General features: G+C 44.9%; 1 protein-coding gene and 1 long non-coding RNA gene across 4 annotated transcripts in view; one reads left to right on the top strand and one right to left on the bottom strand.

Moving 5' to 3' along the window:
* kcnab1b (potassium voltage-gated channel subfamily A regulatory beta subunit 1b) overlaps nucleotides 1–11,908 on the bottom strand; it is a 27,828-nt gene extending 15,920 nt beyond the window's left edge. The window contains exons 1-3 of one of the 3 annotated variants that reach the window (XM_068570670.1): nucleotides 11,458–11,908; nucleotides 7,048–7,244; nucleotides 5,800–6,231 (exon numbers count right to left, since the gene is read on the bottom strand). In XM_068570670.1, coding sequence (XP_068426771.1) covers nucleotides 5,800–6,014 — 215 coding nt within the window. In that variant the 5' untranslated portion in view covers nucleotides 6,015–6,231; nucleotides 7,048–7,244; nucleotides 11,458–11,908. Of the gene's footprint in view, nucleotides 1–5,799; nucleotides 6,232–7,047; nucleotides 7,409–11,457 lie in introns of those variants that run through there. The other 2 variants (XM_068570679.1, XM_068570662.1) reach the window with 2 other exon arrangements.
* LOC137781743 (uncharacterized) lies at nucleotides 11,353–15,135 on the top strand. The gene is made up of 2 exons (XR_011077230.1): nucleotides 11,353–11,606; nucleotides 14,506–15,135. It is a non-coding gene; the product is annotated as an uncharacterized lncRNA (long non-coding RNA).

Genomic DNA, 15,135 nt, shown 5'->3' with positions numbered 1-15,135 from the left:
TGATCATCCTGAGCTGCTACTACATGTAGCCCGTTCTTTTTTAGTGGAATCCCAGATGAATTCAAAACTAAAAAAAGTAAACATCCGGCCTAATTTATTGTGCTTAAATCTTTGCATTCATCACTTCATATTGCGGGCGGTTTTTTGTTTTTTCCTTCTCAGGAAAGCATTCATTTCCTGGTATTAGATTGCTCACAATCAATATTTGTAAGATAACACTTTTCAAGATTATGAGTAAACAGATAAAACACCTCTCTCCCAGAGGGATTAATGCGGACTATAAGAAAACCCACACAAGCCAACCTTGACGGGATTGACGGGATTACACGGCGCCCGCCTCCTCGGTTCCCACAGCTCTCCTCATGGTAACCATACAATTATCCTGCAGGGTAGAAGACGGGTCATATTCTAGATGTATGAAGGCCGGGTCTGTGTGGGTGGGAGGGAAGTCAAATCAAGCACTTTGAGGGAGAAAATAATAATAGAGGGGAAAAGCTCCAGCAGAGTTTTTGTAGAAAAGAAATCACTGATGAAGCCAACGGGCCTCATGGTCCAAACCTCACCAATGACAGAAGGCAGGAAAGGGATGGAGAAGAGGAGGAGAGCTATAAAGAGACAACAGCAACAGACTGAAGCTCGCAGAGCTGCAGGACCGAGCCCCAAAGTCTCAGCAGATCAAATGCCCTCTGCAGATGAAGCATCCTATATGACACAGAGTGGGGAATAGGAAATGACAGCCAGCTCCCTACAGGGCGCTGCACGGCGCGCACGTGTGTATGGCGTGTGTGCGTATGTGTGTGTGTGTGTTTATGTGTGTGCGTGTGCAATGAAGAGCCAGAGCCTGTGCATGACTTCCTGCGTTGTTTTTCCACAGGGCCAAAGTCAACATTGTTTTCAACATTTTCATTCTTAAGCCACACACACACACACACACACACACACACACACACACACACACACACGCACACAGATCATTGCATGCATGCACACAGCAGTATTTACTTTTTTTTTTTTTTTTTTACAGTTTTTACTGTGGAAGGTTATTCAAAACGCTCTGACATTTGTTTTTTTTTCCCTTTTTTTAAACCGACGGTGGAAGAATCTCTCACAGAATATGAGTATTTTCGGCAGACACGCATGATTGAAGCTCGCGGCCTGTGGGTTGATTCTGTATTAAAAGCATGTGGGCAGAGCTGAAGTGGTTGATTCAGAACATTGTGGAGAGCTTAGCAATGTGGGAAACAATCACGTCATGATCACTGGAGAAGCTTCATACGATACTGAGAGAGAGAATAAGTCTCGGCATCTTTTTAGGTTTGATTTCAGTTCACCAGCATCGAAATGAAGAAAGACAAAGTGAAAGAAGAAGTTTGACCTGCATCGACAAGGATCTTAAGAATGTTTCTGGAGGAAATGAGATGAAATAAATTATGATATTACACAATAAATGCTGAGTATCGATGCAGTAACTTCAGTTCTCAAAGCTTTTCTGCACGTCGGCTGTTTTTTTTTTTCTGTGACATTTGACTATAACTTCATAATAATAATGAAGAGATGGTTCAAGTAGATTTTGCCACAAGCAATCATCAGATTATTTAAGGATTTATCTTTTCCCGCCCGGCCAACCAGCATGGTTTGTAATTTACATTTAATTCATTACATCGGTCCTCCTGTTATACACATGTGTTTCCACTTCCATTCATCTCTGTGACAGCGGTCGGTTTAAGCCCATTAAGGAGAAAAAGATAACGTTTCGTTTGCTATTACAAAACCATTATGCTCACGGAAAAGCATTTTAATTGTGACCTTTAATTAAAATGCAAAGCGTCCTGGCTGTTTAACTCGAGCAGATCTTCTCCTCGGGGGCTCGTCTGGTCTTTAGGAGCTTCTCTCTGCAGGACTCCTGCTGCGCGAACCCACCGCTCTTATTATTAGAAGAACACGTCACGCGTGACATGAACTGAAGTGAATGATGTTGGAACCTAAAATACACATCATATTATTTTTGAAGGCTGATTTTGAAGGTTTTTTTTGATGCATAATGAAAAGCTGGGGGAAGCCCCCTCAAAACAAACCCTCAGAGATCTGGGTCCACTCTGAGCGGCGTGATGCGCCGCATGAGCACAGACGCACATGAAGTCATGCAAGCACACACGCATGTACGCACACGGACACCTGCGCATGCACACACACACACACACACACACACACACACACAAAGTTCACTTCAAAAACACAAACACACGGAGAGCAAAAGAAACGAAGCCAATTACGATTCGTGGTGCAGCCCGAAAAAGAGCCACAGCTGCAGAATATCTGTTATCTTCCTGTGGACAGACGGAGGTCGCATCCGACCTCAAAACGCAGCTATTAAAAAACAGCAGCACTCATCTTCAGTCGCACGAGCCTCCGTGCAGCTCGTCTAAACCCACTGAATGATTTGTGGTGCAAAGAAAAATGCAGATTTTTTGCTGAATACAAAATATGTCAAAAGCATCTGCCGTGTGATTTAAAGGCCTCGACGTAGAAGAGCAACAAAGAACTGACGATAATATTCTGCACGTCTTCAGTCGTTTTAGAGTTCTGAGATCTGAACAGAAGAAAGCATCCTCCCCTATCAATGATTTACTCAGGCGAAGTGATAGTGTCACACAAAAGTCACTTACAAGTATTTTTGCTTTAAGGTTTGACAGCCCATTGGTTTATTAAATGGAGATGTTTCATTTAAAGGATCAAGCTCAAGACTCAGCACAAAAACTTTCATTCAGCTCGACTGTGCAACAAGAGATGAACTTACGGCACAAACTTAAACACAAGCTCAATGTCAAGAGGGTTAAATGCTTCTGGTGGGCATCGCATTATGAATTTTTAAAAAGCCTACGGTTTGATTACAATAATGAAAACAAAAAATAGCGATACAGTATTTTGCCCTAATTTCTCATGCAAACAGACAATCCTGTGGTCAAAAACAACCTCCACTTCATGCATTACTCACACTGTGCACACACAGATGTGTGTGCACGCGGCACAGCGGGCCTGTCTGGCCGCTGATGAGCATCCAAAGGAGCTGACAGAAAGGATGTCTGCATGCTCATCTGCAGCTCTGGAGCAACCGAGGGGAATCTTCCCCTGAACCTCAGAAGGCTTCTGCTGCCTAATGACCGTTGTGAACTTCCCGAGCACGACCAGAAATAATCTGCACGACTCGTGGAGCCGGCAACAACCGCGTGTTTTTGTTACATCACATATTTTGGCAAACACGCGTCCTTGTTTGTGAGCTTGTACATTATACCAAGAGCGAGAAAGATGTTCGACTTCACTCGACACCTCGGAGTAAAATCATTAAAACAAGAAGATGGAGCAGAGACGGAGACACAACGTGTTGCTTTAGTAGCTGCATGTCCAAGTCTGCTCATCGATCTCTCATCATGACCCTTATATGATGCTCAACCTGCAGATTCTCCTCTCATGGCATCAGGACACGAGTGTGTGTGAGATTAAACAGAGACAGCTCAATGAGAAGTCTGAATATTACAGTGAAACAGTCGCTGATTAGACGGAAATAAGTTTCTCTTCCAGCAACGTCCGACAGCATTGAAAGGTTTAGACTACGCAACAATTACAGACACACTATATTTGGCGAGACCACATATATTGCCATGACAACTAAAATGCTGCTGCTGGTATTATTGCGCTCGCTCGCTCTGCACGCTGCATCTCCCGCTACTTCAACTTGCTACGCCTTCAGATGTTCTAATTGTGGAGCCTCAACACACACACACACACATACTGCACATGTATGCTCTCATGCATGTAATGCAATGCACGCCCACACACACACATACACTCTTTGCAAGAAATGTGCTTTTGTTTTTCACGCAAATTTAGTCGCAGACCCGACTTCACCTCCGGAGAAAAGCGTCCGAAAAACAATGGAAGCGTCTTCTACTTCATCCGGCTGTGAGTCAGTGGTTTGGAAGAAGAAGGAAGAGCCAAGCGGAGCAATTACAAGACAAACAGGAAGCAGAGGAAGAATGTGACACGTGAGCTTTTTCATCCAACATTTGCTTCTCTGTGGGGGAAAGAAAAAAAGGGGAATTTGCTGAGAGCTCACAAGAAGCTTCACAGCGAACATCCTCCACCTGTTTGCAGGAGCAGCGACAGGAAGGAGCACATCCTCCGGTTACGAAGCCAAACAAACACTCTGCAGAGGTCGTGGACTTCAGTCGTAACACAACAACAACTCCTCTCGGGAAAATAGAAGCAAGAGTGAAAGAAGCGTGAAGAAATGTGTTGTCTTAGATAGACAGAGAGATAAGAAGAAACAACACAACACGATTTCACATTTAATCTTCTCGCTTAATAGATAAAAACCCTAAATGCTGAACCAGCGAGCGCAGCAGAGTCACAGCTTGTTTGGTGCTGGGGAACAGATTGAAGTTGGCCATTTCAATGTTGTTATGGAAACGAGATGAGATTGTGTGACAAGCAGACACTTACACACATTTAGCTGCTCCGCATCCAATCTCTCACCATTCTGCTAATTGCCTCTTTTCTGTGAGCTGACCCGCGCGCCCCAATTCTTTCTTTCACTCTCTGATTCTGCCTTTTGTGTTCTTTCAACGGAGCATTTCTTCTTTTCTAACTCCGTCCCTTCCCTTGTTCCCTTCTTCCCCTCTTCCTCTCCTCGGCCCTCCTCTTCCTCTCCGTCTCTCTCGACACCGCCAGCGAGGTCGTCGTGTGAACTCAACACTTCTGTTTTGCTCCTGAGGTCGGCTAGAAGCACACTCATGGAGATGAGATAACAATGTGTACCTTTGTTGCTACTCACACACACACACACACACACACACACACACACACACACACACACACACACACACACACACACACACACACACACACACACACACACACACACACACACAAACACAGCTTAACAGAGAGATATTTGCAGCACGAGTCTTAAACTGATGTTGAGGTTTGAATTAGATCACAAGAGACTTCAGGATTAAACTCAGCTGTTTGATGTGTTGTTTGTTTTTTAATCAGTTGTATTGGTTTTATTATTTATACACACATTTTTACTTATTTTTTTTGTTCCATCCTTATATTTATTTAATTTTTTTACTGTTTAACTTTCTAAATGTTTTTTTTTTTTTTTTTTTTTTACTATTCTACTGTTTATTTATATTTTTATGATCTGTATTTACTGTGAGCAGTGCTGCTGTAATCCTGTAATTTCCCCCATGTGGGACTAATAAAGTAATATTTGATCTTATCTTATTTCTCCTGCACATTCACATCTTTCTACTGCTGCCAATAAGATATTGTCTATAGATCATCACCATTTATTTATATGTTCTCATGCTGAACCTGATGGCATCCACACTGTAAAGCTTTTAACACAACTTCTTTGTGTGCTCGAGTAACATATAGTGTGTATTTTTATCCGTCATTAACACACCTTAATGTGTTGTCTCCCCTCAAATTACACTTTGATTTACGATTCAATAAAACTCCAAACAACCTTTACGGTCTCAGATCCTATTTGCTGTTAATTGTGGTATAATCATGAATAGTTGCTTATAAATCTGCATATATTTACATTCATTGTCTCTTTTAATTGATCGAGTCTCTCCTCTCACTTCCGGTATCTTGTTTTTCTACCATTTCATATCATATTGAGTCATTCATATTCACTCATTATGCAGATATCTAGGGACACTTCTTCCTCCTCCTCCTTCTCCTCCTCCTCCTCCTCCTCCTCCTCCTTCTTCACAGCGTCGGTCTACGTACCGGTACTTCATGCCGGTGAGCTTGGCGGTGGACTCCTTGAGGTTGTGGTGGTACCGGTGGGTGAAGGAGCCCAGGCTGCGCGCTATCAGCGCCACGGTGCGGAAGCGGGCGCGCGCCTTGCTGGCCGTGTTGGGGCTGGCGGCGTTCTGCTTGCTGTGCTCGCCATTACGCGGGGCCTTCAGCCCGTGGTCCGTGCACGCAAAGGACACCTGCATGGCTGTCGGCAAAGGCCACGAGCGCTACTCCGAGTCAAACTAAGGCTTGGGAATCCCAAGCAGGAATGACGATGATGGGAGAGTGAGACCGTCCCGTTTTTTTTCTCAGGAGAAGAGTCTCAAGCCGACGTCAGGTCAGAACTGGACATAGCGGCACAGCGGTCCTGGTCGGCGTGCGGGGGGTTGAGACGGAGACCCGGCGCCGGTCTGACTGCACCTGAACACATGAGAGAGGATGAAGATGGAGGGATGAAGGAGAAGAGGCACCGCATGAGTCGCTGAAAGAGTCATCACCCACTGGAGAGCGTGTGTGTGTTGCAAAGGGTTCGAGGCGTGTGAGGAGACGAGGAACATGTTCTGCTCAACGATGAAAGAAGAGAGAAACCTGTGAAACATCTGTTTCCTATGTTCTCGTGCTGTTTTCTCCTTTTTATGTGTTTTTTGCCCACACCTTTAATCTTTTAACGTGTAAATATGAAGAATGAGAGCAGTTCTGCTCTCGTTCTTTATGCCTTTCTATCATATTTTGTCCTGTTTTTTCCCCATTTAATCGGCACGTTTCCTTTCCAACTCCAATGTGGTTTCTTGCTTGTTTCGGATTAGTCAGTTTCTCATCACGGAGTCTGCCTCTCCTTCCTCTTTTAATGCGTTTCTCTTTAGGGCGTCTTGGAGGATTTGTCATGCAGCCAGGAGTTGTGGGTGTCAGGGGAGTGTTTTTCTCCCTCCAGCCGTGGCTAAGCCTTTTAGTCAAACACCTGAAGTGAGGAGAGTAACGCTGGAGCATCACAATGGCCTTTTCGACGCTGTGCACATATGCACACAAACAGACATCATCACAGCCTCTCACTGCTGTCACACATCTTCAAAATAAGGTCATGCTTTCACAGGAAAAAAAAGCAAACGCCTGCAAATTACCACTTGCACATCTTCTCTGGCAACCAACCGCATTCGCTTCCACTGACGACAACACACGATGACATCTTTTCAGACAAAAAGTGTTCTTACACACAGTGAGAAGAGATGCTTGACTGACCCGTGTCCTCCTGCAACTTTTAGAGCAATCAATCGTTGTCACACAGCGAAGATCGGCAACCCCCGACAGAAAGTGGCAACAGCAGCAGCTCAGATCTGCCCAACAGCCTCGTCCCGTCTGCAAAGTCCCTGAGCGAGTAACACCGGCTCTATGGTCCCTGGCTCTGCAGCATGCATGCTCCGTTTGATGAAGGGACCCTGGAACAGTGACACACGAGCGGAGAGGAGGAGGAAGCAGGATGCATGGTAGCTCACTTCAGAGAGGAGAGGACAGAGGCAGCGAGGAGGCGAGAAGCAGCGCGTAGAGAGAGAGAGAGCCATGCGCTGAATGAGGGAGGAACACTGAGCGCAGGATGCTGGCTGCGACTGACTGGCTGCAAGAACTGCAGTGTTTCTGCACTATGGACACACACACACACACACACTGAGAAAGAGAGAGGGAGAGAGAGAGAGAGAGAGAGAGAGAGAGAGAGAGAGAGAGAGAGAGAGAGAGAGAGAGACAGTATTCTGAATGGAGATCTCAGGAGCAGAGTTGCAGTGAGTTTATGTGCGAGTGCATTTACTTTGGGCATAATGTTTGATTACAGTCACCAACATGTGTATTGTCACAGACTCATGAGTCATTTTACTTCTTTGTGTTGTTTGCCGTTACAGTGCATTGCCCTTTTTACACATTTACGATCAGGTGCTATTAGTGCTAACCAATCCAAGACCCCTGTGTACAGAGAGCATGACAGCCGTCCATGTTTTTTTGGAGAAACTACAGGCGATAGTTCATCAAAGAAGAACCCAGGGAGACCAACGCGGACGTCTCCGAGCAAGATGTTGAACGACACACTGGAACACAACATGAACCAGCGTCGAGGCGGCGCGGCGTCTTACTTTCCTCCCCCACTGAGCGGCAATGTGACAATGCAGGATTTCATGGTTCATTAAACATCCACGGACCTCCAGGCCAGCGCAGTTTTATTTATATCCCTGTTGATTGCATTTGATAACAGCGATTCTGTTGGGGGGGGGGATTAAACATGGGGGGCGACTGTTGCTCGGTGGTAGAGCGGGATCGTCCCTCCGTCAGCGGTTCGATCCCCGCTCTGCTCGTCCATGTCGATGTGTTGCTCCTGCAGCGTCTGGATGTCCTGATGGCAGCGTGCATGGCAGCCGCTGCCATCAGCGTGTGGATGAGTGTGAATTGGTGAATGATGACAAGTAATGTCAAAACGATTCGAGTGGTCAAAAGACTAAAAAAGCGCTCAAGACGACGTCCATGACTCTGGCATAGGCCCGCCCTAAACTTTGCTTCATGGACTCTAAAATGGATCGTCATTTATTAAATGAATATTTACTTGAAAGTGTATCGATTGAGACCATAAACTCATGTTTACAATGTTCGAATAGTTTAAATGAGAAGTAGAGTCATGTTCTCATAGACTTCAACGCGATCGGACTTCTTTCTGCAACCAGAGGAGTCGCCCCCTGCTGGTCAGTAAGGATAGTGCAGGTTTTAAGACACTTCCTCATCGGCTTCACTCGGCAGAACTCGAGGTCGCCGCCTGGTCGAGACCCAACAATCCTGGATAGAATAAAATCCTGGATCTTCCCATGATGCAACTTGATTGAGTTATTTGTAAGCCCTGTCTGTTAAACGCGTATGTCCATCAGTCTCATGTCTTGGATAACAAAAGCTTTCTGCTGAGGATTTAAAGTCCAATCTGACATTATCAGAGTTATTCTGCAGACTTTGGAAAGCTCCCTTCAGAGCCACAGAATCCATTATCCAACTAGATAACTGTTTTCACGGGACCAAAATCTCTCCTTTTGGCGAGTAAACTGATCTGGATGTGTGAAATCCACAAAGTGCACCTTTCAATCACACGACCTTTCAGGAGAACAAAACAACTGCTGCCATCGTATCGCTCTCTCTCTGTGGCCTGAGGGCAAAGCCTGATTCGGCCTCATCATGTGATCATGTTGTTCTGCAAACCTCTTGAGAGGTAACCGCACAGTTGGACAACGTTGCACCACCTTCAAGGCCTCATCTCCCTCCCGGTCGATCTCATTTGAAAGTGTGTCAGTCAAAAGCGTCGACGAGGACTGTTCCTCTCTCTGCTGGGATCCCCGACAGGCGATACCTGTGTTGCCCCCGAGGCAAACCACTCGGCTGTGATCGCTTCAGTGAGAACATCTAACAAAGTCCTGAAACTCGGTTGTTAAGACACAAACCTCCACCGAGATGAGCCGTGACGCTGCGTATATAAATAACTCCAACCAAATGATTTCCTACAGCGTGGAACATCTGTCGGCTTGAACGCTCTCCAAAACGCTGCGTCTATCTGAGAGAAAAGGTGATTTCCTTGACCTACAATAGTCTTTCTCTGCAACGTTAGACTCCACGCCGCACAACCACAGCTCTCCGAACAGTCTGCTGGTTGACAGATGAACGGTTTTACCCTCGTGCTGCAAAAAGCTAACAGATTGTCCTTCTGAGCGCCGGCCTCCTGTTGAGTCAACGAGAGATGATGAAGGTCTGTGCCGTTGTAACTGCTGCAGCGGTCACAATCTCTCGCTGCTTTTCCTCAGCGTTTCACTCACATCTTCTGCCCGTCTGTTACCTCCTTTCTCTCATCCCCCTCTTCCATCTCTCCCCTCCAAATCACAACTAAACGCAGCACTGCTCCCTCGCTCCGAGTCCACTGTCTTTGTCCAATACGCTGCAGATTAGACGTGATCGTGATTCACCGCGCGTACAACACCACAGAAGAAGAATTGTCTGTTTAATTTGCCTTAATAGGAAGGTACCGTGTGGACACGATGGTCACATTTATTAAACGCTACAGATTTCACTTTGCGCCAGCGAACACGCACGAAATATTGATTCTAAATCGGAAAATATGTGAAGGATTTGACTGAGAGTGCAAGGTCATCACCGTCCTCATCCTTCAACGCCATCACCATCAGCCCCAAAAGCATCCATTCTGTCTTCTATTTATATTATCATGCCATCCTCACCATCACCCCCATTATTCCCACTATCATCATCATTCCCACCACCACCATGGCATGACGTTTCCCATCCTCACCATCGGCGCCGTCATCAACTTTTTGCTGCGATCTCGTCTCAGTATGAAACCAGAGACTTTTGGTGACACTGATGGCAACTGACATCTTTACTGTAAAAGCCCCTAAAGAAGCCCAGTGACCTTCTGCCTCGGCCCAGCAGGCATCGGGTCTCATACTGGGACGTATTCAGTGACAGAGGGAAGTGGATGCCCTGTTATTTAATGTCTAATGGTAAGGCACTGCAGTAGTTTATAGATGCAGCGTTGATGAAAGGCAGCACCTGCACAGTTTAGACTTCAGGATAAATGGCTCTCAAGGTCACTTTGGAGTTTTAGCTTCATGCATTGGGTGTTATTTAAACAAAGACGATTTCAAAGAGGGTCCAAACTGTTTCAGGTGGAAGAAAAAACATGACGTTACCAAGAGAAGATCCCATAGACTCACGTTAACGTGTGTGATTCAGTTCAGAGACACAGCAGCGTTGGGGAATATTACTTTACCCACTTTGTAAATATCAGAAACTATTTGTTTGTGTATTTGCTGTCGTCTCGCGGCCTCGGGGCAACAGCTCATCCTAAACGCACAGGGGAGATTATTGACTTCACAATGAAACACTTCAAAAAATACATCAGGGAATCTCAGTTAAAAAGCTTTTTTTTTGTAAAGTGTTGGTGTGGGTTATTCAAAGAGGAAGCTGAGTTCTTATATGGACCAGCATGCATTGCTGCATAGCTACTAGCACCCCACAGGCCCTTTTTTCTTGCCACGGCTAATGTGGCCGCAGCTTTTCCACTGAATCCCTGTCGCTGTAAATTCAGCCGAAACACTGAGAAATGTATTCTCTTCATTTATAATTCATACTTCTTTATATTTATATATTTGCTGGTTTGCAATACAAGCTTAAACATATCATTAATGACACATGATACACACGTCCTCATGTTCAGCTATTATTCTGAATATGACAATATTCTGATTCTTATATAGTTCATTGAAACATTATATTCTGAATATCTGAATGACCATTTCATTTGGATTTTAGGAGCATTCTTTGGACACAACTATTGCAAAAATAGCATGACATTTTAGGGAAAAGAGTCGAGTATATTAACACTACTCTCCTCTCTGTGTGCTAATTTGAGGCTAAAGCTAGCAAGTAGCTTAGCTAAGCAATTGGCAGAAACGAGGGAGCTAACGTTACGCAACAAATGTGAAGACAACGTGTCACTGGCCGAGAAAAAGCACATCAACTTCACGCATCCCTTTCTCGTATTCATTTATTTAAAGTTATCAGCAAACAACTATTGGTCATATAAAGGTATAACCTTATTGGAGTAAAGTTAATGTCTACCTGTGCAGAGAACTAAGTTGCCATCCCTCTGTGTTGTAATCTTTAGCGCTTCCTTTTAGCGCATGCTATGTTAGCTAGCTCCAGGCCGCTTCTCTGCACCGACCTCATGCAGCTGTGAAGACTCACCCGACCGACGGCGTCCAGTGTGAGTAAGTAAGGAAGTGATCTGGTCCCTCTGGAGGTCAACACTGTAAAGTCTGCACTCTTCCTTTTGTTTGCACCGTCAACATGGAGGCAAATGTGCTCTAAGTTTAGCTCCCTTTTCAAGAGTTAAATCATAAGTTTGATACTGCAGCTATACAGCCAGCAGACGGCTTATTTGGCTTAGCTCAAAGACTAGAACAAGGGGAAACAGCTGGTGCCATGCCATTGTTCAGATGGTACACTAATCCGAACCCCCGACGGTCTGAAACATTTCCAATTGGAACGGAAGCCCATCATCCGGAAAACACACGGCCATTGTTTCAAAGGGTATTCCTCTGGAAATGCTAACTCTCCGAGCGCAGGGAAGAGGCTAGCTCCCAACCACGATACGTTAAGGTCCAGCAGGTCACACCTTGTGACACCTTGTGGCTTAAACACTTTGGTTTTTAGGTGAAACAAAAGATGTATGACAAGGGCATTAGTAAAAAACCTATTTGGACCGGGTTACATGCTAACAGTTTCTATTCTCTACACTAAGCTATCAGTCTATTCACAGCCACTTCTTGATTAGCCTAGCAACATTAAAATGGGTCTTTACATTTAATGTTGTGTCAAGAAAGCAAATAAGTTTGTTTTCTGAAATGTCATTATGTTCTTTAGACAAGTCCTTCTTTATGATAAAAGCTAATTTCATGCTTGATAGCTAAGGTAGGATCTAAAATACTCTGCATGGTTCTAACCGCTTGTCACAGTCGGATATTTTAGTTTTTTATTCATTACACAACCACAATCATATTTTTTTGAAGTAGAATGGATTTGGTTATCAAAAACAATTCTGTGAGTGTGAACCCAGGAAGAGAAAAAGATAATTGGGCTTCTAATTTCATACAGCCACGCGCCTATTAATTACATATCTGATCATCACTGCTGAAGGCAAACTTTCTTTCTGCTTTGCTATGACAACTCAAACGTAAGCCTCATACTACACTTCATTACTTATTCAAATCCTCAGTCTTTCCACAATACTGAAGCCACTGAAGAGATATCCGCATGTCTGATGGTGTGCCTTAAACGTCAAGTCTAATTGCGGATGGGAATTAGTGCTGGGTCTCGCTGTGCTGAGGAGGACTCTTCCTCATCAGGAGATGATGAAAGCACGAGGTATTGAACAGAACAGCCACCCGCTGAGAAGAGTTGCACTTTAATCATTATTTCTGATGGTTTATTAATGACACAAATTGGAATTAATTGACAAACAGGCTGATGTTTACCCTCGTTGGTCTTAAACTAACTTCAAAAAAGAAATCCAGCCCATTCAAAATGATGCAAAATATAAGCGTTGTAAAACATGCATGTTGTAAATCTCCCAGAGGGTCATTATTATCAGACAATGCAGCATGGCATGCATACATGGATAATATCCTACCTACCTGTACACCATGCCGGATGTAGGTTGGACGGATGCTTTAAAGAAATGCACCTGGAGAAGCTCCTGCAAACCCTGCTGAGGTCTGCAGTCTGTGAAGCTTTCTGGGAGGCAGCTGACGGGGCTCCTGCCCCCATGACGGGGCTCCTGCCCCCCTGACAGACTCCTGCCCCCCTTGACGGTGCTCGTGCCCCCCTGACAGACTCCTGCCCCCCTTGACGGTGCTCCTGCCCCCCTGACAGACTCCTGCCCCCCTTGACGGGGCTCCTGCCTCCCTGACGGGGCTCCTGCCCCCCTGACGGGGCTCCAGGCCTCTGCTGGGTGGAACTGAAGCAGCGTTTCAGCCTCGGCCCCTCTCTCGCCGCCTCTCCGCCTGGTTACGGGGAACTCACTGCAGGCTGCTTTGAGATGCATGCTTGGATAAACCTTGTCTTCCACAAGCTGATGGGACACTTTCTTTAGTTAGCAATAGCAACTCTTATAATAAAATATACTGAAACATATTTGAGTCATCCTGTGGAGAGAATGTGACCTAAAAGCATCTCCATTTGTAAGTTCAATGCAATGCTGGCCCACAAAGGATATCAAAGCTTTTAGAGTGATTTAATACTCAATACTCCACCAATATTTCCACATATCTGTTTACAAAGTACACACAAAGCCGGACAAACATACGTACATTACTAAAATGAGCATGCTAATAGTTTCTCAGGAGCTAGCAGAGAGGAGGGCAGACACGTCTCTGTGTGCCTTACCTGTGATGTCAACGTTATTCTTAGATGATTGACAGATTAAAAGACAATAGCAGGTTTTGTTTTTTTCTTCCTGTGGCTCCAGCGAGAGAAGCCTGCTCGTCTGTTGGGCAAGCCGTACAAAGCCGGGGGGATATTTCTGTCAACTTGCACTTGTCAGAAATGTGTTCTTGACATATCTGCTCTCCGCGGCCTGCAGCCAAGTCACGCTGCAGCGGGAGCGACGCCGGTCCATCTCCTCTAGTTTCCTGCAAGCAAATAACGAAACGAGGACTCTGTACTGTCTACAAAAGGCCTCAGAGATCTGCAAGTTTGGGTTGTTAATAGCAGAATAACACCGTGGCTTTCTCTTGTGTATCTGCTCATGTGACTCATGTGACTGATTGGTCACTTATTTTATGGCGGTGTTTCCATGGCACCATATTTATTGTGATGCACTGAGGTCTGCTTTGTATTCCTCGCTTAAAGTTATATCTTTATTACGAATAATTACATTTTATTTTTAGCTTCGCAAACAGCTTTCTAAGACAAAGTGATTGCAGTGATTTTAAACAGTAAAACATCAACAGCAGACACTTATTTTATGAACTCAACATTAGTTTGTCTGCATGATTTAGGGGTGAGGGATGAGGTAATTTATAGTGATCAGAAAATGTATAAAGAGCATGTACACATAGTAGATTTTACACTTGAAGTTTCATGAGTGCCCTTTTCTCTCATTGACAGTTGTACCCGCCTGCCCCCTGGTGGACAGAGAGGATACTGCAGCTCCAAGAAAACATCTGTTACTTTCTCATAGAGTTTAATTGTGTACTTGGCTCATGCAGAAACAAACAAGACAGCAATGTAGAAACAATCATGAAAATGGAAGTGAATGTGCACGCACACTAACGCACACACTCATTCATTCACAGGCCTAAACCTTTGAGTTTATCGGCTGCAAATGGAGGTAAGATGCTGGATGAGTGTGTGGAAGCTGAGAGCACCTCTGTGTGTCTGCTGTGTCCTCCCACTCAGTGTGAGAGGCAGACGCAGAGCATTTAGTCTATTTCAGGGTCTGGATATGTGAGGTCTTTTCTTCACTGTTCCCTCCAAGACCACATGACTCACTCACACCAACACAATCTGACTCCTGCAGCGAGAAGACCCTCATGGTGGCAGCCAGAGGGGTCCGTCACCTGCAAATGCCTCAAAACATGTTAAGATTGTCACAGTTTGACCTTCAGTCTACATCCCTGGGTCCCTGTCGAGGTTTCTGTTTTTCGTTTTGCAAAATCTTGTCTTGCTTTCATAAAATACCATGAGAAAATTGATTAAAATGGGAAGGCTTAGACCTTTAAATGACATCCTCAATGA

This window comes from Clinocottus analis, unplaced genomic scaffold (genome assembly GCF_023055335.1).
Source record: "Clinocottus analis isolate CAN_PGR_092001 unplaced genomic scaffold, fCliAna1.0.p SCAF_11, whole genome shotgun sequence".
NCBI lineage: Eukaryota > Metazoa > Chordata > Actinopteri > Perciformes > Cottidae > Clinocottus > Clinocottus analis.
This window is presented reverse-complemented; position numbering and strand designations above follow the sequence as displayed.